This window comes from Rattus norvegicus, chromosome 11 (assembly GCF_036323735.1).
Source record: "Rattus norvegicus strain BN/NHsdMcwi chromosome 11, GRCr8, whole genome shotgun sequence".
Lineage (NCBI taxonomy): Eukaryota > Metazoa > Chordata > Mammalia > Rodentia > Muridae > Rattus > Rattus norvegicus.
Window position 1 is genome coordinate 98,209,454 of NC_086029.1, and position 23,522 is coordinate 98,232,975.

The 23,522-nt window shown below is 41.9% G+C and overlaps 1 protein-coding gene across 1 annotated transcript in view; it reads right to left on the bottom strand.

The window, feature by feature from the left end:
- Nucleotides 1–22,463, bottom strand: part of Pkp2 (plakophilin 2) — a 65,943-nt gene extending 43,480 nt beyond the window's left edge. Inside the window, exons 1-4 of the mRNA NM_001100499.1 lie at nt 22,204–22,463; nt 10,010–10,122; nt 9,133–9,704; nt 4,128–4,263 (exon numbers count right to left, since the gene is read on the bottom strand). Coding sequence (NP_001093969.1) covers nt 4,128–4,263; nt 9,133–9,704; nt 10,010–10,122; nt 22,204–22,426 — 1,044 coding nt within the window. The 5' untranslated portion in view covers nt 22,427–22,463. The remainder of the gene's footprint in view (nt 1–4,127; nt 4,264–9,132; nt 9,705–10,009; nt 10,123–22,203) is intronic.
- Between the last annotated feature and the right edge of the window lie 1,059 nt (nt 22,464–23,522).

The window sequence follows — 23,522 nt, forward strand, 5'->3', positions numbered from 1 at the left end:
AGGAAATTGAGAGAATCAAAAGGACACACTTTGAAAACCTGTACTCCTAATAGAAAAATCAAAAGGAAACAGATAATTTTCTTGATATATAACCACTTACCAAAGTTAAAGCAAGACCAGACAAGCAATTTAAATACATCTATACATTCTAGTGAAATAGAAGCTGTAATTAAAAGTCTCTAAAGTAAAATCAAAACCAAAACAAACAAATCAAAATAAAAAACAACCCCCCCCCAAATTCCAGGGCCAAATGGTATTAGAGAATAATTCTATCAGACTTTTAAAGAAGAATTAAAATCCAATACTATTCAAATTATTCTACAAAATACAAAGAACATACAAAGCCCCATTCATTTTACAAGTCCACAGTTACCCTGATTCCTTAACCACATAAAGACTCAAAACAGAAAATTATAGACCAATTTCCTTTATGAACATAGGTAAAAAGTTCTCAATAAAATAGCTGCACACCGAATCCAACAGCACATTAAAAAGATAATAAATCGATAAACATAATCCACAATATAAATGAACACATGATAATCTTTGAGATCATTAGATGCAAAAGAAGCCTAAGACAAGACTGAACACTCCTTTGAGATAAAAGTCCTGAAGAGGTTACAGATATAAGGGACATATCTAAACATAATAAAGGCAATTTATAATAAGTCCAGAGCCAAATCAACCTAGATAGAGAAAAACCGAAAGCTTTTCCACTAAAATCAGGTACAAGATAAGGTTATGCACTTTTTCCATACCTTATCAATACAGTACTTCAAGTTTTAGTTGGAACAATAACAGGAGATCAAGGTGATACAAAGTGGAAAGAAAAGAGTCAAAGTATTTTTATTTGCAGATGATATTATACTCTATATCAGGGACCCTAAAAACTCCTCTAGAAAACTCATAGTTGATAAACAGTTTTAGCAAAGTAGCTAGATACAAAACTAACGCACAAAAATCAGTGGCCCTTCAATATAAAAATACTGAGCATCCTGAGAACGAAATCAGAGGAACAGCACCTTTCACAATAGCTCAGGAATATAAAATACCTTGGAGGTAACTGTAATCAAGCAAGAGAAAGTCTTGTATTATGAACACTTTAAGACATTGAATAAAGAAATTGAAAAGAGATTGGAAAAAAAATTGGAAAGATCTCTCATCCTCATGGGTCAGTAGAACTAAGACAGTAAAAATGGCCACCCTACTAAAAACAATGTACACATTCCCTGGAATCCTCATCAGAATTCTGACACTGTTCTTTATAGAACTTGAAAGGACAATTTTCAGCTTCCCATGAAAGCACAAAAGGTTCAGGACAGCTAAAACCATCCTGACTAATGAAAGAACTGCTGGAGGTCTCCCCATCCTTAGTCCAAAATTGTACTACAAAGAAAGGCATCTACAGAATACAAGACCAACCTCGAATTGGCAAAGAAACAGACACATTGATGGCTTCAATTGAATTGAAGACCCAGAAATAAGTTCATACTCCTATGGACACCCTATTTTTGATAAAGAAGTCAGAAATACACTGTGGAAAAAATATAGCACTTTCAAAAACTAGGCCTGGTCAAACCGGATGACTACATATAGAAGAACCCAAATAGAGCAATACTTATCACAGCACACAAAACTGAACTCCAAATGGATCAAAGGCCTCAATGTAAGACCAGATAGAACCTGGTAGAAGAGAAACTGAAGAATAATCTTGAGTGAATTGGTACAGGAAAACTTTCTGAATAGAACACCATTGGCACAGGCACTGAGAACAAGAATTAACAAATAGAAACTGGTGAAACTGAAAAGCTTCTGCAAAGCAAAGCACACTATCATTCAGATAAACAGCAGGGCACAGAATGCGGAAAGATTTGTACTAACTACACATCCACTAGAGGGCTAATACCCAAAATACCTAGAACTTTAGAAAATGGTTATGAAGAAAACAAATAAACTAATTAAAATTGGGGCACAGATCTAAAGAGAAAATTCTCAGAAGAAGAAACTCAAATGGCCGGGAAGCATTTGAAGAAATGGTGACACCCTTAGTCACCAAGAAAACCAGAACCAAAGCATTGTTGAAATTTCATCTTACTCCTCTCAGGACGACTATGATCATACTGGTGAGGCTATGGAGTAAAGGAACACACAGTACTGGCTGGGAGGGCGGGGTGTGTGAGTGTGTGTGTCCACACTTGTCCAGAGCCACTATGGAAATCAATGTCAATTCCTCAGAAAGGTGGGAAAACATGTCCCTCAAGATCCAGTGATATCACTCTTGGGTATATACCCAAAGGATGTGTCATCTTGACACAGAAACATTTGCTCAACCATGTTCATTGTTGCTGGGTTCATAATAACTAGAAATTAGAAATCACCCACATGTCTATGGACTTTATAAAAATTTAGTATAGTTACATTATGAAATATTACTCATTTATTTTAAAAATGACACCTGAAATTTGCAGATACGTGTCTGGAGCTAAAAAATAAAAAGGCATCCTAAGTGAGGTAACCCAGGCTCAGAAAGACAAATATGGTATATATTCACTTATATGTGGGTGTTGCTGTTAATTCTTTGCTAAAAAGGCTATAATCCCTATAAGTACAGAGGTTAGATATAGAGTAAGAGACTAAGGGGGAGGAATGCATCTCTCTAGGGGAATTAGGATAGATATGGGATGGATGGATGGACAGATGGATGGACAGATGGGAGTGGTAGTGGTGGTACTAGAACAGGAGGAACAAATTGGGAACAGTAGAGAAGAAGAGGAGGAGTGAGGGAACATGGGGAAGAATAGCTAAAACTACCCCATTTGAGGGATCACATAGAAACCCAATACAATAGAAGTTTCCTAAAATAAACACATAGATAAAGTTGGTCTAAATAACATTGCTAAATAATAGGCAAGTGGAATGGAGCTCTAACCGGACATCTCTCATCACCACATGAAGCACCCAGTGCCAGGAATGGGTTACATATAATTGTACTTATCTTAGTTAGGGTTACTATTGCTGTGATGAGACCCCATGAGCAAAAGCAAGTTGGGAAGGAAAGGGTTGATTTCACTCACAGTTTCACGGCACAGTTCATTATCAAAAGCTGTGAGAGCAGGAAATCAAGCAGGGCAGGAACCTGGAGATAGAAGCTGATGCAGAGACCATGGAGGGGTGCTGCTTACTGATTTGCTCTGCATGGCTTGCTCAGCCTTTCTTATAGAACCCAAGACTGCCAGCTCAAGGATTGTACCAGCCACATTGGGGTGGATTGTTCCCCCATCAATCACTAGTTAAAAAAAAAATGACTTACAGGCTTGCCTACAACCTGGTCATGTAAAGACACTTTGTCAATTGAAGTTCCCTGCTCTCAATGATTTTACATAAAAGTAGCCAGCACAACGTTGTTGGACAGAGGGATTCCATGGGACTCCTCAAACGACTCAGGTTATTTGTTGCCCCCCACAAATGAACGGAAAGGCCCTATTGCTCAAGACAACCTATATAACTCATTAAACACAGATAAGTCTAGCTGATTGCCTACCTAGAGCCTTCGCCCCTAAGGATTAGTATTTACTATACTGGAGGGTACTGTACACACTACCAGGGGAGAAAGGGAAACACCAACCCAGCTCCCAAGATTTACAATATACACTGGTACAATAGTAGCACAAAGCTTATAGAAGTAACAAACCAAGATTTTTATTTGATTTAAGGCCCACTCCATGAGATGGAACCTACAACCCATACAAAACCTGAGACTACATAGGCCAGGGACCTAGTGCAAAAAAATATCACTGTTCTGCTAAAGAAATGTAGCAATAAAATGAGACCTAATGACATTCTATTATACCCATAGGTCAGTGCAGCTCAAGCTCTCCTTAAATCCACAGTGTAGGCAAGAATGAACTTGAATTTCTAATCCACTTGCTTTTACAGCAAGTGCTAGGATTACAGGCCTGTGTCCCCAACTCTCGTTTGTGCAGTGTTGGGCTTTGTGTATACAAGGAGGCACTGTTTCGGCCTTCAGTGAAGGATTTTACATTTACATTAAGGACTGGTTTTGGTGTGCAAGGTCAACATACCACTGACATTTTGCTGGATTTAACATGGGCTTAGAAGATACTCACCCTTTTCCGTGCTTCAGATTTTTGGAAGCTCTCATGCTGTATGAAGGTAGCCGCAGCAGAGATCTTGGACAGTGGTACATGGTCTGCATCCAGCATATTCACAGCTCGCTCCAAGGTCATCTCTAAGTCTGCATTCCTAGACAAACAGTCACAGATGACATGGTGAAAATGCAAACCATGCACTCTTGATTGCCCAGAAGTGACCTAGCTAGGATTAGGAAGCACCTATAACATCTGCACTCTAGATTCTTTTTTAGCCTAAGAAACGTCAGCCCTGGAAATCTGAAGGTATCAGGCTGACGGCAGAGTATCTCCAGTTCTCCTGAAACTGGTTTCTGATGATGTAGTAGAAGAGAGTAACAATGTGTACTAAAAAGAGAAATGCAACTCTTTAAGATAAAAAGGTACAGTATTGTAATTATACAAAAAATAATTACCCAACACCTTCACCAATATAGCCATTTAAACATAATTTAATTAAAATTTGTTCATAGAAATTAAAAATTATTTTAATTACTCTGGGAATTTCACAGCTACAGTAGAAACATCTCCCTAAAAACAAAAACAAAATAACCATTAGATTTTTCTCAGTTGCTCAGAATCTGCTATTTTACTTGAAAATACAACAGCAGCCAGAAAAACTCAGTTTTGTTTTGGTAAAATAAGTCATGCTGGTATGACAGATGTGTCAGGCAAAAAGCACTGTCTAATCATCTTCCTAGAAATTCCTTTCCCTAAAACTTCAACCCCAGTCTACTCTCTACTACCCTTCGCTCAGCCATGGTAACAAAGTTTGCCTGGTGCTTAGCAGGCAGCTTGCCCTTCAGTAGTTGAATACAGAGAGTCCCCTTTATAGAGGTCACTGCCTGTAAAATATAACCCCAACTAATTCACAGAGCAACACTTTCCTTTTCAATTTCTGCTGGGAGGTGACTGGGTTAGATAGTCTAATATAGACATGGTTACATCTAATTCATTCCAAGTAATAAAAACACCCAGACACCTTGTGAGATTGTTTTCTAACATATGCTCAGTGTGAATAGTCTCTCTTCACCAATTATTATATGAACAAGTGAGAAGTGAATGTGGGCAGCACTGTGACTGTTGTCCCTGTGTGGTGGTAAGCCTACAGCAGGTATGGACATAAGAAACAATGTAATGTTTTGTTGTAATACATTTGCAACACAGAATTTCAGAACATGCCATCTTGAAACAGGGAGTTTTGGCTACTATTTATGTTGTGCTGAAAGGCACTTCATGAATATAAAAGTATTTAAAGAAAAGCAGAACACTGGTGTCCTCTATACTAAGAACTATATAATGTTCCCATATTTGAAAAATATAATTCAGGAGACAATTGTAATTGGTTAAAAAGAGATGGCAGGACAGAGCTAGGGATCAGCCTGACATGCTGACATGTACAATGTTCGGCTCTATGTTCAAACCCCAGTACCAGGGTGGTGGCACAAACCTATAATCCCAGTACTTAGGATCAGAAGTTCAAGGCCATCCTTGATTGTATACTGAGTTCAAGGCCAGTGTGGGCTACAAGATAGCACTTCTTGAGGCCCACAGAAATATGACTTGATAGATGGGGTTGGGGAGATAAGTGAGAGATCAGAAAGAACAGTTGCTCCCAGGTTCCTGTCTTCTAAACTAGGAACTCAAAAACTGAGCCTCTTCAACAATTTTAGTTATAATTCTTAGTGTAAATCAGCTGAGGTGAGAGCTTGGTAGTAGTGTGTTTCCATGGTTTCCATAGCAATACATACACACATACATACCACACATACACATATCATACAAACACAGACATACTACACAGACACACATATCTGCACATATATACAACACATACACATACATCTACCACATATATACAAACTCACAAATACAAAGACACACTGACACTATGCACATACATTCACATCACATATACACATATATGCACACACACCACACACACATGCCACATACATATACACATGCATATTCATACATACACCACATACACAGTGACACTATACACATACAACATGCAAACACACGCACACATATACAACATACATACACACCACACATACACACTACACAATACATATACACAGTACACACATACATAAATACACCACACACATATGCACACATACAAAATAAGAAACTTAATAAATGTAAATAACAAATAAAACAGGAAGAGCACAAAATGCTACTGATCAGAATAAGAGCCTTTATAAAAGGAATGACTCCTCCCTCCAAAAAAAATCCTAGTAATTTTCTGTGTGTGAAATGCCTGACTTATATTTGTGCTAGTTTGCCCAGTCTTTATCTCCTGATATAGCATATGGTTACGTCTCTGAAGCTGTCAGGCTCCGTAAGTGTTGTAGAAAGACATAAAAATTGCCCAACTGTCCAAGGTATGGAAAGAATGCTGATGTGGATATGACTCACTCCTGTTAGTGGAAAGCTTAGAGACAGACAGACACTTCAGAGTATTGCAGGAGTCTAAGCTGAGACAGTAAAGCAAGTCTTCAACTGGGAAGTGACTATAGAAAGATCCAACTGAAAGCAGACATGTGTAAGAGATAGGAAGATGTTACCTCCTCAGTGGTGCTAACTGATGTGTGCATGACCTGCTCAATGTGAATAAAATTAGTGATAACCAGAATAACAGTGTGGTCCGCATTTCACTATAAAAAGGCAATTGATTATTCTTCAAAAATTATTAATTAAGAATACGAGACAGAAGTATAACTGCAAGTTTTTTTCCAACAGGAAAATTACGAAGTCCAAAATAAGAAAAACAAAAAAAAACCTCTTTGAGGTTTCAGAATATATCACCTCATAATATGCAGTTTCCACTACTGACTATGTGAGACTGAAAGGAACTTGGAAACTGCAGCTAGGAAAGCAGTCTTGGACCTCCCCTGCTACTTAAAGTAGGCCACAAAACTCCCAGAAGAAAGATACCTTCCTTGCACATGAGATGATCAGGCTGAAAGAGACACTAACACTTACCTTCTGTTAGCTTTCTGAGACACAGCTCGTGGTTGCTGTTCTATGCCTACCGCACCTACTCCAAGGATCTTCCTCTTGCTACATATACACAGTTACAATTCCCTGGTTCAATGGCTACATATACACAGTTACCATTCCCTGGTTCAATGGCTACATATACACAGTGACCATTCCCTGGTTCAATGGCTACATATACACAGTTACCATTCCCTGGTTCAATGGCTACATATACACAGTTACAATTCCCTGATTCAAATGGCTACATATACACAGTTACAATTCCCTGGTTCAAACGCCATATAAACATTGGGTGCTCTGGGGCTTGCATTCCTTTGTAAAGACTTGTCCTTTATATGTTGAAAAACAAGGATATTTGATTTCTTACTGTTAAAATAATAATGAGAGTAAACATAATGTGCAGGACAGTCAGTGTGATCTGTTGTGTGCTCCAACCTGCTATAGATGGCCAGTTGCCTGATGATTTGCTGACGGTCCATTCTCCTTAGTCTCCTTACCTGATCCCAGAGTGCACCGATCTCTACTCTCTAACTATTCCACACAGAGCTGTTGCTTACAACACACCCTGCTTATTTTCTCTGCCCCTCTCTCAGAGCCTCAATCCAAGTTTTTTTTTCTCTATGGGGCTTTATAGAAGTACAGGGCACTCTGGAGACATCTAAGATTCATTTGTTGAATTATTCAACTCTAAGAGGTATAGAAATTTCATTTATAAAAAATCCATGTAGAGTATGGTGTTTCACTTGATTTCTTTTATTATTTATTTTGATTTTATGTACACTGGTGTTTTGCCTGCATGTATATCTGTGTGAAGGTGTCGAAACCCCTGGAACTGGACAATAGCAAGCTGCCACCTGGGTTCTGGGAAGTGAACCTGGGTCCTCTGGAAGAGCAGCCAGTGCACTTAAGAGTTGAGCCATCTCTCCAGCCACTTACTTGGTAATAAAAAACAAAACAAAACAAAACAAAAAATTTCTTGTTAGTCTGTTTTGGGCAAGTGCTAAGTGTCTCCTCTACCCTCCAGACTGTTTCCAACTGCATCAGCCACTGCCTGACTGAAACATTTCCAATCTTCTGGAAAATAAACCCACAGTTTAGTACTTTGTATCACAATGTAAGTTTACAGTTGCATTTAGATATTCCATTGGAAAGAGCCACACATATGAAAATATATTTGGAGGGCATAAAAAGATAGTCTGGAAACAGGGTCTGGCCAAAGGGAAATGTGAAACAGCAGAGTAAGGGCAGAGGATGCGGTGTGCAGGCCTGTGGCCAAAGTTTCTGGCAGCAGCCAAGACTCTGAGTTGTACAAGACACCAGCAGGAAGGCAACTGCCTTTGTTTTTTTTCTTGTTAGGGGAAGACCTATTTGCCTCTTTCCCAGAGGAAACAAACCTCTCCCTTCAGAAAGAAAAGTTAACATCCAGTCTCCAAAATTTGAGAATCTCCAGAAGAGGTGATTCTTTGAAATAGAATTAAACATTCTATTAAAATTACACTGTCCATTAAAACAATATTCTGATACAACTATGGCTAGTGATTGTAGAATTTAAGTAACAAAAACGTACAGATAGCAAAAAGTTGTTATTTCCTCTCCGTCTTTTTTCACTCCTTCATTCTTTTCTCAGGGGACTTTTTTTTTAACCTTCTTACCTATTTATTATAAATTTATTTTATTTTACTTATATGAGTACACTGTAGCTATCTTCAGAGACACCAGAAGAGGGTATCAGATCTCATTACAGATTGTTGTGAGCCACCTTGTGGTTGCTGGGAATTGAACTCAGTACCTCTGGAAGAGCAGTCTTTGCTCTTAACCGCTGAGCCATCTCTCCAGCACCTCAGAAAACATTTTTAATGTCTTGTGAACCTGCCTCACTGTTAGGGTGCTGAGAATAAACTAGAAGACTGGGTCAAAAGGTAAGTCAATGCATAAACACAATATAAAACTGTGAGGCAGTTTAGAGGCTCACCCGAGCTGGGAGTCAGCGAAGGCGCTCCTGTCCCGATGCGCATCCCCGCTGCCCACCGCAGCCTGGCCTGCGGTGGGCAGCATTCTTCCTGACTCCCGCAAGGTACTGTGGACTGAGCTCCGGGGCCAGGAGGAGCGGCCGGCTCTGCTCTGCAGGCCCTGAAATCGAGCCTGGCTCACACGCACAGTGGTCTCCTCCAGCAGGCTGCCTGCGCTGTGGCTGGTGCCAGGAGGGTGGGTGGGTATGGTGGGGTTAAGCGGGCCATTGTCAAAGACAGCATCGCTGACTGACCCGCACCCAGGTGCCCTTCGGGCTGTGCCAGTCTGGCGCAGGCCCAGGATCTCTGAGCGAGCATAGCGTGGAAGGGTAAGGCGCCCACCAGGCACCACATGGCTCCGCCAGGCATATTGGTATTCGCTGTGCCCATAGTGGGCTCTCTCCGGGCTGCTATCTGGGGAAATCTCAAGTCTCCTCAGGGGCTGCCTCCAGGATCTCTCCTCTACTGACTTCTGCGAACTATACTGTGCTGTTCCTCTCCCCCAACGACTTCCGTAAGTGGCAGTCACTCCAGCCTGTATGAGAGAAATAAAACTTAAATGAAACATAATGTCTGACTTTGGGATTACAATCTAACATGTCCATTTCTTTTAATAAAATGGAAATCAGTACCTTTGGGTTTGCCTGAATAATATTTATTTGTACTAGAATTTAACATTGTTCAAACTTTTAAATTTTAAAGTCCCAGTTTTCCATGTTTTCATAAATTTTCTCAAAAACTGGGAAAGGAGACCACTTGAGACAGATCACTCCCTCCCCCGAAAGTCTGAAATTGTTTTCCTGATAATCTGGTCACAGGTTATGTTCTCTGACGTCCCACCTTAAGCATGTCATAGTCCCTAGCGGCAGGTGACTGCCTTCCAACAAAGTCATTCTCAACCAAGTGCAGCTTGTAGACATACTCAGGAACACTGCTGGTTCGGTGAAGGTTCCCTGAAATTAAGAAAACATTAAGGTAATTTAGAATACAAATGTACCAATCAACAATTATCAGATCCATGACGAGCATTTAAGTTTGTATCTAAGTGTTTTAAAACGCTAGTTGAAAGCTGTCATTTGGAAAACACAAATGATCAGAGGTTATCAAAGCCTCACTGGGTGTTTCCAAGTCCCAGAAGGTGTATGTCAGTAATCCTGAAACCTCTCTTTCTGAGTTGCGGACAGCCTGAATGAAATCAAGCAAGTTACAAAAACCAACCAAACAGAAAACAAGACAAAACAAGAAACAATGGAAAAGTATAAACCCAACATGGGCAAGAGGCTTTAGGAAAATCCAGTGCTGCAGCCTGCTGCTGGGCTGACCAGTGGTGGGGGGCACCAGCTTGGTTCTGTCCCAGGAAGTTTCGTTTCTCAGGTCAGAGGTAAACTGTGCTCCCAGGGTAGGAGCTCTGGAATTTTCTGCTCTTCAGAAGTCAAAGGCAATGAAAACATTCAAATGCTACCAGATAAGGGAGCTCCTGTAAACAAGGTGGGGGACTGTGTAGTCACAGAAACCTCGGAGCAATCTAAAGCTAGGACAAGGTGTTGGCATTGTGAATTGGTAGCTGGGAAATTAACTTCTCTTTTACGATGACTGTGCCTGTGAAATCAGGACACTCTGACTATCCCACAAACACTTGGGGAAAGCCAGGCCTTGTGTTCAGTGATGCATGTCTCATACACTTGACTTACTAATCTCTGAGGAATGTGGGGTGGAAGACAGTACTAGTCCTCCCTCTCCTGCCTCTTTAGCTTTCTCTTGGCATTTGTTTTGTAACCTCTTAAATGGGGGAGAAAAAAGACTTCTAAAGCCTAGGTAATGTCTTTTCCTATTTTTTACTTTTGTCCTGTAGCGCGTTTCTTTTGCACAAGTGAGGAAGAAAGACATTCAACTATCCTGAGAGCCTCAAGAGAGATGCTGAGAGCAACAGAATCAGTCCCTCTCAATATGATGGAACCTTTTCCAACAGAGGGTTTAAATGTTTACATTTCAAAAGACTAATAATCATTCACAAATTACTTGGAGGGAGAAAGAAGATTGTTGATCCCAGAATAGCTGAACAGTTTGAATCCATTTGGATTATATTTATACATGTGTCCCTATTTCCTGATGCCAATCAAGCACTTTTGTCTGGTTCCTGAGGAGAGGCACCTGCAGGCTTGTACCTGTCGCTTTCAAGACACTGAAATTTTGAGGCCTGGAAAAGGAGAGGAATTCAGGAATTCATTGAAGCCGCTTGCCTGCCATTGAAGAAGGAAGAACCCAGTGCAATTAGTAACTCAATGAAAGACTTCCCAGCCATCGTCCTACAGTTCCTGGGAATCTCAGCAGAAACTCCACTGGCAGGCAAAAGACATATATTAAATGCCATGTGCAGCCCTGCTGGCTTTTGGTTTTACATTATCAGATCATAATCCTATCTCTGGAGACATTTATGTCAGTTAGTTGTAAAAGGGGAGGCCTTCTCTACAACTTTGTGAGATTCTGCCTCCACAGAACCCCTAGAATGGCACAGGTGGCTAATGCTAAAACAGCCATGACTTTCCCTTGAGGGGCCTGTACCCACACCTGGGTGTGTCTCACTTCCCAGCTCTATGCTCTTAGGCATGTTACCTCCATGTGAGCACCTTGCTTTCTCTCTCAGCCTTAATTCTCGGGCTAATATTAAATATTATTTTTAAAAATAAAATCTTAACTTTATTTCACATCTGCTATGTCAAAATTTCTGTTTTGCATTCAAGCCACAAATGCTAGTGTGCCTTGTATCACGGTCCCCAAATGATTAAGGGAACTTCTCAGGATGCTGTGTCTTCAGTGCCTTTACCACTGAATGAGGGAAAGGAATTTCTTTTTTTTTTTTTTAAAGATTTATTTATTTATTATATATGAGTACACTGTAGCTGTCTGCAGACACACCAGAGGAGGGCATCAGATCCCATTACAGATGGTTGTGAGCCACCATGTGGTTGCTGGGATTTGAACTCAGGACCTCTGGAAGAGCAGTCAGTGCTCTTAACCGCTGAGCCACCTCTCCAGCCCGGGAAAGGAATTTCTTCAATTTAGGAGAGGTCTTAAGGGTACTCTCAAGGGCATGGCTCCTGCCTAGGCTAGCTATTCCCCCTCACTCCCTGGTCCAGTCCACAGAGCAGACAACTAGGAGGCAGGTGTAAAGGTTATACTGGCTTAGGACTGGAGACTAGCGGTATAGACATAGGATAACACAAACAGCTTTGAGCCTGAAGGGCCTACGGGAGGTGAAATGAAGAAAGCCCATATTCCTCCTATTCCCAACGAAACAGAAACTTCCTATAGAGTCTGTACAGGCAAATAAGTATTAATTAGCTGATGAATAAGAAACTAGATGTTTTACTTACTATTAACTTTACTATTGGTGATGAGACAGACGCCAAGTCCAAGACAGCTTATAGAAAAAAAGACCAACTGGAGGCTTTCTTACAGTGTCAGAGGGTGAGTCCACGATCATTATGGCGAGAAGCATGGTGACAGGCATGGCACTAGAGCAACAGCTGAGACTTACATCTTATTCATACGATAGAAGCAGAGAGAAAGGAGAGGCTGGCCTAGTATGGGAGTCTGACTTCTTAGAGCCCACCTCTAATGACACACCTCCTCCAACAGGCCACACCTCCTAATCCTTCCCCCAAACACTTCCAAACTAGGAACTAAGCATTCAAACATGAACACGTGGCGGTTATCCTAATTAAACAACCACATGAGATTTACTGTTTGTTTTGCTTTTGTTTTCTGAAATAATTTAAAGATGAGTATGGTGAATAAGCTACTAGGGAGGATGAAGTAGGAGGAACATTTGAACTAATGACTTCAACTTAGACCAAACAATGTCAGACTGCCTTAAAGCAACAGCCCAATAAAAACCACAGTATATTCATTTTACCTTCAAGCAATGGTCTAATATCAGCAATAAGTTATCTGACTGCTGTCCGATGTCAACACCATTTCTATCTGCCACCCCCACCACCTGAAGTAGCTTCGTGGTGCTTTTTGGAACTATGACTATGAAGATTCACTTGGAATCTTAGCTGCCTGACTGACTATTGTGGCTGTATTTTTCTGAAGACTCCAGAGAGATGATGTGGGACTGGGTGTGATGGCCTGTGTCTGTAGATTGAACTGGGAGGATGACTAGAGTCCAGAATTTACAGCTCATCCTGGCTCACCTCATCGAGAAAACCTCACCTCACAAGAGAAAACTAAGCATGGTCCGGATATTAGTTTGAAGACGGAAGCAGTTGTTACTGAGCTGCTCCTGCCCTTAGGAAAGAGAGACAAGAGAGCTGGGCATGGTGGCATGCCAGTAATCCAAGCATTTCTGAGGTCGATGCAAAGACAGGCAGATATGTAAGTTTGAGGCCAACCTGTCTACACAGACTGAGTTCCTGGCCAGCTATCACAAAAAGCTGAAAACAAAAACTACAGGTTTTTTTTTTTGTTGTTGTTCTGTTTTTTTTTTTTTTTTTTTTCCTTTGCTGAGCTGGCTGCATTCCTGTGCTGTGTCCCAAAAGTCCCCGCTGCTCAGGATGCAAGGACATCATCTCCTCCACCTTCCGGGCTAGAGGCCATCCTGTGTGAAATGCCAAGCCAGAGTCCACTGAAACGTTCAGATCAAAAACAATTACAATTCTTCAATATGGTTTTTTAAAATGAGGAATCTCAACCCATTATATTTCTCAGCTTTTCATTGGCTGGGGCTGACCTTCTCACTTTACTGAGCAGAACTGCTCTTTTTTTCTTTAAATATTCCTTATAAGCCAAACAGGAAGTTCGCATTTTTATGTTTCTTTCATGCTGAAACCTTTTAAGATTTACAATTACCAGATTCTTTAACTAGCACTTAAAATCCCCATCTCCAGTATGTGCAAGAAGAGAGGAATGGGGGAAGGCCACCTACAGAGTGACACAACTGAACTGTTAGCCAGGCAGAGAGAAAGGTGGGGAGGGTTCCAGAGGCCTGGGAATAAGAAGATAAACTGTGTGTGTTTGCTGAGGACGTGGTGGTGACAATTTGCAGGCATCACATCAAAGAGAACTTGGAATGCCAGGAGGAAAACAGATTCTACTCCTGTGGCCGAAACTCAAAGGCATTGCAGGAAAAAAAGAGAGGGATTTTAGAATCTTCACTTTACTGCATGGAAAACAGAGAAGGGCAGATCAGGGCAGCAAGAGGTTCTTATCACAAAGTGGACTTTTCCTCCTGTACACAAAGAATCGTATCTCATACTACACTTCTCAGACAGTCCTGCAGCAACCTGGCAAGTTAATGTTCTGCAGTCGTGTCACTCAGACATCCAAAATAGCCTCCCCACACAGATTAGGTCAGCGCAATCTCCTAGGTTGCCAGGAGGTCAGGAGGCGTGTATGTCCTGGTCTTAGATGGATGGCAGGTAATCAAACATCAACCCTACTCTGTGTTTCTGGGTACATGGTGAAGAAGGGAAACTGCTTTCTACAAAATGTAGAGAACTCTCACTGAGGAATCAGGAAAACTGATATTTTTGTCGAGGCTGAGTCTATATTTGGATAATATGTACTTGTTGATTTCTTATCTGTATGACTTGTACGTATACCTTTGGTCTTTTGTTACTCTATAATGAATGTGTTTTATCTATCAAGAAAAATGTTCATTTGTTTCTATCCTTCAATTTATAAAGCAAAAAACAAAGCAAAACAACCACAACAACAACAACAACAACAACGACGACGACGACAAATCGGCAATCTGAGACTGGAGAAATGGCTTTATGGGCAAGAAGAGCTGTTCTTTCAGAAAACCCAAGTCTGATTACCAATATCCACAGGGTAGTTCACAAGTTTCTCAAAGAATCTGATGCCCCCTTTTGGCCTCTGTGGGCACTGCATGCACGTGGTGCAGGACTCTCTTGCATGAAAAACACCCAGAGCATAAAACAGCTCTATTACAGAAATCATGATAAAAACTGCATGGTATTGGTAAGGGGACAAGCAGGTAGATCAGTGGAACAGAATTGAAGACCCAGAAATGAACCCTCACACCTATGGTCACTTGATCTTTGACAAAGGAACTAAAACCATCCAGTGGAAAAAAGAAAGCATTTCAACAAATGGTGCTGGTTCAACTGGAGGTCGGCATGTAGAAGAATGCAAATCGAGCTATTCTTATCACCCTGTACAAAGCTTAAGTCTGAAGGGATCAAGGACCTCCACATCAAACCAGATACACTCAAACTAACAGAAGAAAAAGTGGGAAAGAGCTAAGAACACGTGGGCACTGGGGAAAATTTCCTTAACAGAACACCAATGGCCTATGCTCTAAGATCAAGAATGGACAATGGGACCTCATAAAATTGCAAAGCTTCTGTAAGACAAAGGACACTGTCAATAGGACAAAACAGCAACCAACAACCTGGGGAAATATCTTTACCAATCCTACATCTGATAGAGGGCTAATATCTAATAGATACAAAGAACTCAAGAAGTTAGATGCCAGAGAGTTAAATAATCCTATTGAAAAATGGGGTACAGAGCTAAACAAAGAATTCTCAACTAAGGAATACTGAATGGCTGAGAAATATCTACAGAAATGTTCAACATCCTTAGTCATCAAGGAAATGCAAATCAAAACAATCCTAAGATTCCACTTCACACCAGTCAGAATGGCTAAGATCAAAAACTCTGGCGACAGCAGATGCTGGCGAGGATGTGGAGAAAGAGGAACACTCCTCCATTGTTGGTGGGATTGCAGACTGGTACAACCACTCTGGAAATCAGTCTGGAGGTTCCTCAGAAAATTGGACATTGCACTACCTGAGGACCCAGCTATACCTTTCTTGGGCATATCCCCAAAAGATGCTCCAACATATAACAAGGACACATGCTCCACTGTGTTCATAGGAGCCTTATTTATAATAGCCAGAAGCTGGAAAGAACCCAGTTGCCCTTCAGCTGAGGAATTGATACAGAAAATGTGGTACATCTACACACTGGAATACTACTCAGCTATTAAAAACAATGACTTCATGAAATTTTTAGGTAAATGGATAGAACTAGAAAATATCCTGAGTGAGGTAACCCAGTCACAAAAGAACACACATGGTATGCATTCAGTGATAAGTGGATATTAGTTCAGAAGGTTGGAAACCTAAGAAAAAAAAATCACAGATCATATGAAGCCCAAGAAGAAGGAAGACCAAATATGGAGGCTTCATTTTTCTTAGAAGGGAAAACAAAATACTCAAGGGAGGAAATACAGGTACAAAGAGTGGAGCAGGAACTGAAGAAGAGGCCATCCAGAGACTGCCCCTCCTAGGGATCCATCTCATATGCAGCCACCAAATCCAGTCACTACTGCTGATGCCAAGAAGTGCTTGCTGACAAGAGCCAGATATGGGTGTCTCCTAGGAAGCTCTTTAAGAGCCCTACCGATACAGATGAAGGTGGCTGCAGCTAACCATTGGACTGAACAAGGGGACCGCAATGGAGGAGTTGGAGAAAAGACTGAAGGAGCTGAAGGCATTTGCAATGACATAGGAAGAACAACAATATCAACCAATCAGACCCCACCAGAGCTCCCACGGACTAAACCACCCACCAATGAATACACATGAAGGGACCCATGGCTCCAGCCGCATATGTAGCAGAGGATGGCATTGCCCAGCATCAGTAGGAGGAAAATCCCTTAGTCCTGTGAAGGCTCATTTCCCCATTGTAGGGTAATGCCAGGGTGTTGAGGCGGGAGTGGGTAAGTGGGAGTGGGAGCATCCTCATAGAGGCAGGGGGAGGTTGGAGGGGATATGGGAGAGGGCAGAAAGGGGATAACATCTGAAATGTAAATATCCAAGAAAAATAAATTTTAAAAAGTATAAAGTCTTATAGTCTTACAAGATTCAGTAAATTGATGTGATACTAAGTCTAACATGCAATGATTTTTCTTTGAAATTCTGGAAATGATAAAATTATAGAATTTGGATATTATTGCTTGGGTCAGCTAACATTATTATAGTTAAAGCTATATTTCAGAAAGTATGTGCTTTCTTTCAGTGGTAATGATACAGTGTGTTTTTAAATGCTGCAGAGTATTTTTAAATACTTTTATTTAGGCCTACGTACTAAGCTGCCAATCTGGTCTGGAAACATTTAAATGTATACTTTGAAGCCCCATATCCAACATACAAAAGACATACAATAGTTTTTTTTAATGTTTCTCTTATATCCGTCACAACCTTCCCAATGCTGCGACCCTTTAATACAGTTCCTCATGTGTGGTGACCCCCAACCACGAAGTTATTCCATTGCTAGTTCATAACTGTGATTTTGTAAATCTCTGGTAAGTAGGATGATCTGCTATGCAGCCTCTAAGGCAGTCGCAACCCACAGGTTGAGAACTACTGGTCTATTATAAAGGAAACCTTATACATGATTTATTCTTAATTTAGTGAACTGAAGGGAAGGGGTTACTTTGGCACAAAGATATTAAAAAAAAAAATCTTAACTCAGGATCTATATCCAGTCTTGTTGGTGATACTTAGTGTTCCCTTTCCAAAGAGGAACATGGGGCTTGTATGTAAAAACATTTGGATATATACACAAAATAGAAGTCTACATTTATCTCAGAATTAAATAATTTGAGTATCTTGAAGATCATCTGAGCGGGAGGCAACCCCTCTCATTGTAGATCGCATTAATCAAATCAGGTGTTTGAGTCATATATTTCTTATTAAATTCCATATCAATGTCAATGTTGAGCAATATGAAGATAAAATAAAGCAAGTCTTATTTTAATACATGAGAAAAAAGTTTTAAAATTGATACACAAAAGGATACGTCAGAGAAGGATACGTCAGAGAAGGATACGTCAGAGAAGGATACGTCAGAGAAGGATACGTCAGAGAAGGATACGTAAGAGAGGGCACCAATGAGCCACAAATAGCTCGACTAATCAGTTCTAAAGCTGGCCTACTGTTCCCATGACAACAGCACACTAGCCCAGGGCGACTCTGACATCAGTCAGGTCTTTTCCTTAAGGTAGTTCCTGCTCTAAGGAACAGTGCTTTAATCAAATCCTATGACCGTGCCTGGATCTTTGGTTTCTCTCAGTTCCGCTGGCTCTGCAGGGAGCATTCTCCCACACAGCCCTTTACCCACAGAGGATGTGTTCTTCCCATTTGAGAAGTTCGTTCTTTTCTAGCCCTCATTTTGTTGGTATTTTATTTTGACAGAGTATAACCAGAAGTTTGTAAAAGCAGAAAACTCTCACATAAAAAAAAATTTACCAATTTGAATGAAAGTGTGCTATGGGATAACGTGCAAGTCACTGCACCCTGAGGTCTGAATGACACTCACTTTCAGAGCAGCATGAGCTGCAGCCCTGCCACTGACTCCTCCCTCCTGTTTCCTTCTACCTACTGACTAATCCTCTGGCTCAAGAGTGACTCATTCTGTAATACCCTCTAGCATAGGAGTCTAACAGGGCAAAGCTTTGTGCTATCTTATCTTCAGTTACTTTAGTTTACATTAAAATTGAAATTTCTAGTCTAGTTAAAAAATCATTAAAAGCTTTTATTTTACGTCTCTAAAAGGGCATGTCTATTATTGGCAACTAAGATGACGATTATGAAATAATTTCTCTTCGTAGCATCACCTGTTAACAGCCTGTGTTTTACGAACAGGGTTTTATGCTATAGACTAGGCTCGTCCTAAACTCACAGCCATCCTCCTGCCCCAGACACCTCAGTGCTGGGATTACAGCATGAGTCACTACACATGGCTTTTGTTTTGTTTTGTTTTTTTGGTTCTTTTTTTTCCGGAGCTGGGGACCGAACCCAGGGCCTTGCGCTTCCTAGGTAAGCGCTCTACCACTGAGCTAAATCCCCAGCGTACACATGGCTTTTGTTAACTGCACCATTTGAAGCCCAGAATAGATCTGTAGTCCCCTCTCCAGAATCCACTCTAATCTCCAGTGCTGATGATAGTGGCTTCATCAGGAGATCATGTGAGTAACAAGCATGGTTGGAGCTCTTATGGTAGGTCCTCAAAGACCATGTAAAGTGAGTTGGAATATAACCCATTGTGCATTTCTTCCTAGTCAGGCACTAGAAAGACAATGTAATAAAGTAAGACATCGTTTTACAGTAGAGTAGGGTTTTTGTTTCTTTTTTTTTTTTTTTTTTGGCCATCTTTACTATCTTTCTTTGCCACTTTTAAATGTTTCATTCTGACTTTTCTAAGATTTTAAATTTTGATAAAACACATGCATATTTTATAACAACAGCCACACACATACACACCTTTGGGACCTAAGAGATAAAACTGACTTTAAAATATTCAGCAGTTTAAAATGATACCAAAGTCAGTGAGTGACTTAGAGTGAAAACATACACCTTAAGGAAGACAGGGAGGGTGAAAGAGCCTTACAGGGTATTAACCACAAATCTCTCAGCAGCCTGTCTGCTGCCTCATCCTTTCTGGTATGTCAACAATCCAGAATTCTCCAGGGAACTGGGGCTAAGGGCAGTAACATCAGGTCACTCTTTCCAGATCAGCACTGTTTCAGCATTGCTGGGTTTCTGCACCTCAGACAGGACAAGGATATAAGGAAAATGAAAGAGCAATACAGTCACCCAGAGTCCCAGACACCTTCAAAGTGCTTCGATTAAACAGGTGGGAGTCACCTCTGTCACTGCTCCAGGGTACATGGGAGCTGACTTCCTTTCAGAGTAGGGGTCTGATACTTTACCCTCGCCTAAGCTGCACTTCTGTGTAGCCTGCCGAAGAGCTCGGTTGTAATCAAAAATAGCTCGGAGCTTTATCCCTTAGTTGGAAGAACTGTTCAGCTGAACAGAAGCACCAAGGCTGTGCCTTTGTTCTCCCACGTCACTCGGCTACGCTATTCACGCTCACCTCTTCTACAGTAACACATCTCCAGCTTACTTCAGTGCACAATCCTAACACATTTCTGAGATTGAACAATTCTAGTTTCAGAGTGTGGGGTTGGGGTGAGGAGTGAGTATCACAGTTCCTCCAGATTGTCAAAATTCTGTTTAGCATTGAATGCTCTATGACACCCTTGCTGTTTTCTGGGTACTTAGGGCTTTTGATTCAGGACTGCGTTTCCTTGGGTTTAAACTTCCTGTTACCAATGTGTGTTTAATTCAGCACCTGAGTGATGCCCCTTGATAAAGAACACATTCAGTGGCAGTGGTCGAATTAACCAAACAGCTCCTGTATTATTTCGTAGAGAGGAGACACCAATTTTGAGGGGCTTGGACCCTCATCATACAACTGTTGACAGACATATGCCTCCCATTTGAAACGGATCACCTTATTTAGCTCATCTACCTTTCCAATTTCATTTAAGGACATAATGAAATGGAGACACATGAGATTGGAGATGACAATCTGCCATATAATAGTTGCTTATCAAAGCTCCCCAGTTCCTCCTGCCCACACTGGACCCCACCCCCGCCCCATTTCTTTACTAGTTGATGCCTGCTTGTTATTCTGGGCTGGCCACCCTTACAGGATAAGTAAGAAGGCTTTTAGTTCCAGGCTAGCACTGGGCATGAGACTCTTTACACTACAGGATGCAATGGCAGGATTAGCCAGTATTAGCCAGGCACTGGCTCAGTCATCCTGGAGTTCTGCGCCACATTCCTGACCCTAAATTTTGTTTTTTGGGTTTTTTTTTTTTCTCACCAGGGACTAAAGCCGTTCTTTCCTGTGTAAACCTTCCCATGCTCTTAGAACGTCCTTAGTTTTCCTTAGCTTCATTACAGGGAAGCTTGGTTTCCAAGTAATCATTCTGTGTTTGTAATCAAACACTTAATGCCGTAATTAATGATCAGTTTAAAACTCCACATTTTGGCTTTTATATACCACCTCTGCTACTTTCTACCTGGAATCTTGGCTTATTTATTTGCTCAGTTCCCTTGTCTCTAAGCTTAGATACACAGAAAACCCAGGTGGCTCATGGCTGCAATTCTAGCACATGGAAGGCAGAGACAGGAAGTTGGAGGGTGTATCTTAAAAATCATACCTATATCTACATATATGAAAAGAGAAAGAAAAAACCAATTCACAGCTCATTTTAAAAAGGTAATATAAGGTGCGAACCATACAGCCTAATGAGGGACATTATAGGCATTCAGTTACATGAGCTTACAATCGTTAGACACCTCTTTACTCTTCAACTATGCAAACATCAACTGCCTTAACCTTTAGACAAACTAAAGAGTACAGCCTCACAGACTCTGCTACTTGGAATCCACACGTTGGCACAGAAGCATTATTCCTAATGGTAACCACCTTTGCCAAAGCTTCTGATGATCTTTCTGATCGACCACACTTCTGTCAACTAGTCTGTGTGGTGGGGGTTGATTTTTTTTTTTTTTTTTAATGAGGACGGTTCTGCACCCACGCATCTGTTGGTGCTGGTGCTGGTGCTGGTGTGTGGGTGTGAGGTGGGCAGGCGGAGCTACCTTCAGCCTGGCCAAAGTCTCCTTCCTCCTCCTTATCCTCCGCAGGGTGTTGAGGTTGCTCCCAGGCCCAAAGCCGACTCGCCCAGTTTGTTCAGTCGCAGATCAAATACTCACTGCAGATACAGAGTACTCCTCAAGTACTTGGGAGAGGTAACCTCAATTTAGAGGATAGAGGAGCCGCAGGGCTTTCAGGGTTTGGTTTCTGTCTAAAAATATTTACGGAGAGTCCTAAACTCTAAAACAGCTAAATAAAAGCCAAAAGCGCTTTTCTCCAGAACAATCTCACATACCAAAGTCTGCATAAAATTTCAAAGTGCTTTTAGAATCTAGACTAGAACTCCGACGGATCGAATTCATTAATACGGACAATTGTGTAATTAACATTGGAAAACCGTAGACCTGAACCAAAGGTTAAGGAGGAAGCCTGTTCGAAAGCGACCAACGACGAGTCCGAAAAGGGAAGGTGAGCAACAGGTGGGCGGGCGGACACAAGTCCGCACCGCTGAGAGCTACGACTAACACCGCGGGTGGGGCTCGACTTACCGCCGACTACAGAGCTCCGGCCCCGGCGAGCCAGGGTTTGCTGCACCTGCTCCTGGATCCGCTGGCTCCGGGCCACCGGGTCGCCGCGGCCGCTGCTGCCCGCTAGCCTCAGCCTGGCCTCGGAGGGCAAGGCCAGGCTGGAGCTGTCCAGGTGACCCAGGATCTGCTGGCCCAGCACGGTCCGGATGTAACCACACTCGCCCAGTGAGCCTGGGATCGCCATGGCGTCCGCAAGGTGACCAGGAAAGGACTGCCAGGACCTGCCCGCAGAGCCGCAGAGGCGCAGGGACTGGCCGCAAACCCCGCCCTGCCCCGCCGCAAGCTCCGCCTCGCCCCACCCCGCCCCGCCCCGCCCCGCCCCTCAGGGACCCAGGCCCGCAGGGGACAGAGGCGTGGCTCCTGCAAAGCCGGCGCGCTCAGGCCCTGGGCGAGCACGTCCTCGGAAGCCCCACGTACACTGGGCTCCCGAAGGATTGTGGGAGGAGCTGCCCTTAGGACAGGTGCAGCTGGGAGCTTCTCGGGCTGTGAGTAGCACTTCTAGTTAATTAGGGTCAGTTACACTGTTTCAAATGTTCACAGACGATGAAAGATGAAATAGAAGTATTCAAAAAGTCTTTTTTTTTTTTTATCCTTAGTACTTCAGGATGCCGAGCTTTTTGCACAGATGGAGCCCCAGAAACATATGTTCTCCCTCAGTGAAAGCCTCTGCTTGCACTTGCAAATACACAAATTGTACCCAGTGCGCTCTTGTCCACCCACTTCCTTCTTAAGGAACATGCCCACACAGAGAAACTCCAATAAGAGGCCCAGAGAAAAGATGACTTTTAATACATATGTTAATAGCTCTTCTAATGTTGAGTAAGCCCTCTTTATGACAAGCTCTTTGTAGGGAACTCATGGAAGAGGGCTCTCACTTAAATCTGCAATTTGTTGAGTTTATCATGCTTTTAGTTGAGTTCTGAGAACAAGAGCTAAGCTCAACAGGAGGGTCCTTGACCTTACGGTTAACAACTGATGCTGCTTGGGAGAAAAGAAAAGCATCTATGTTAGTTATCAAGTGAGGTCTTTTCCTTGGGTTGCTAGGGTTTGTACCTTCGTTGGAATGGTTAGGGAACACAGCCTCTCTCCTCCCCGGGTTCCTAACTATACAATCAATGTACAGCTTCCTGCTTTACCTAAGCATCAAGGAAGTGAGGAGGAAATCAAGGACTAGTCACCCTTTCCCAACAGACCACACGGTCAAAGGTCATGAGGAAAGCTCTGGAGGTAGGAGTCATGAGAAAGAACAGCAGGCCTTGGAAACACCAAGTGGCGGACCA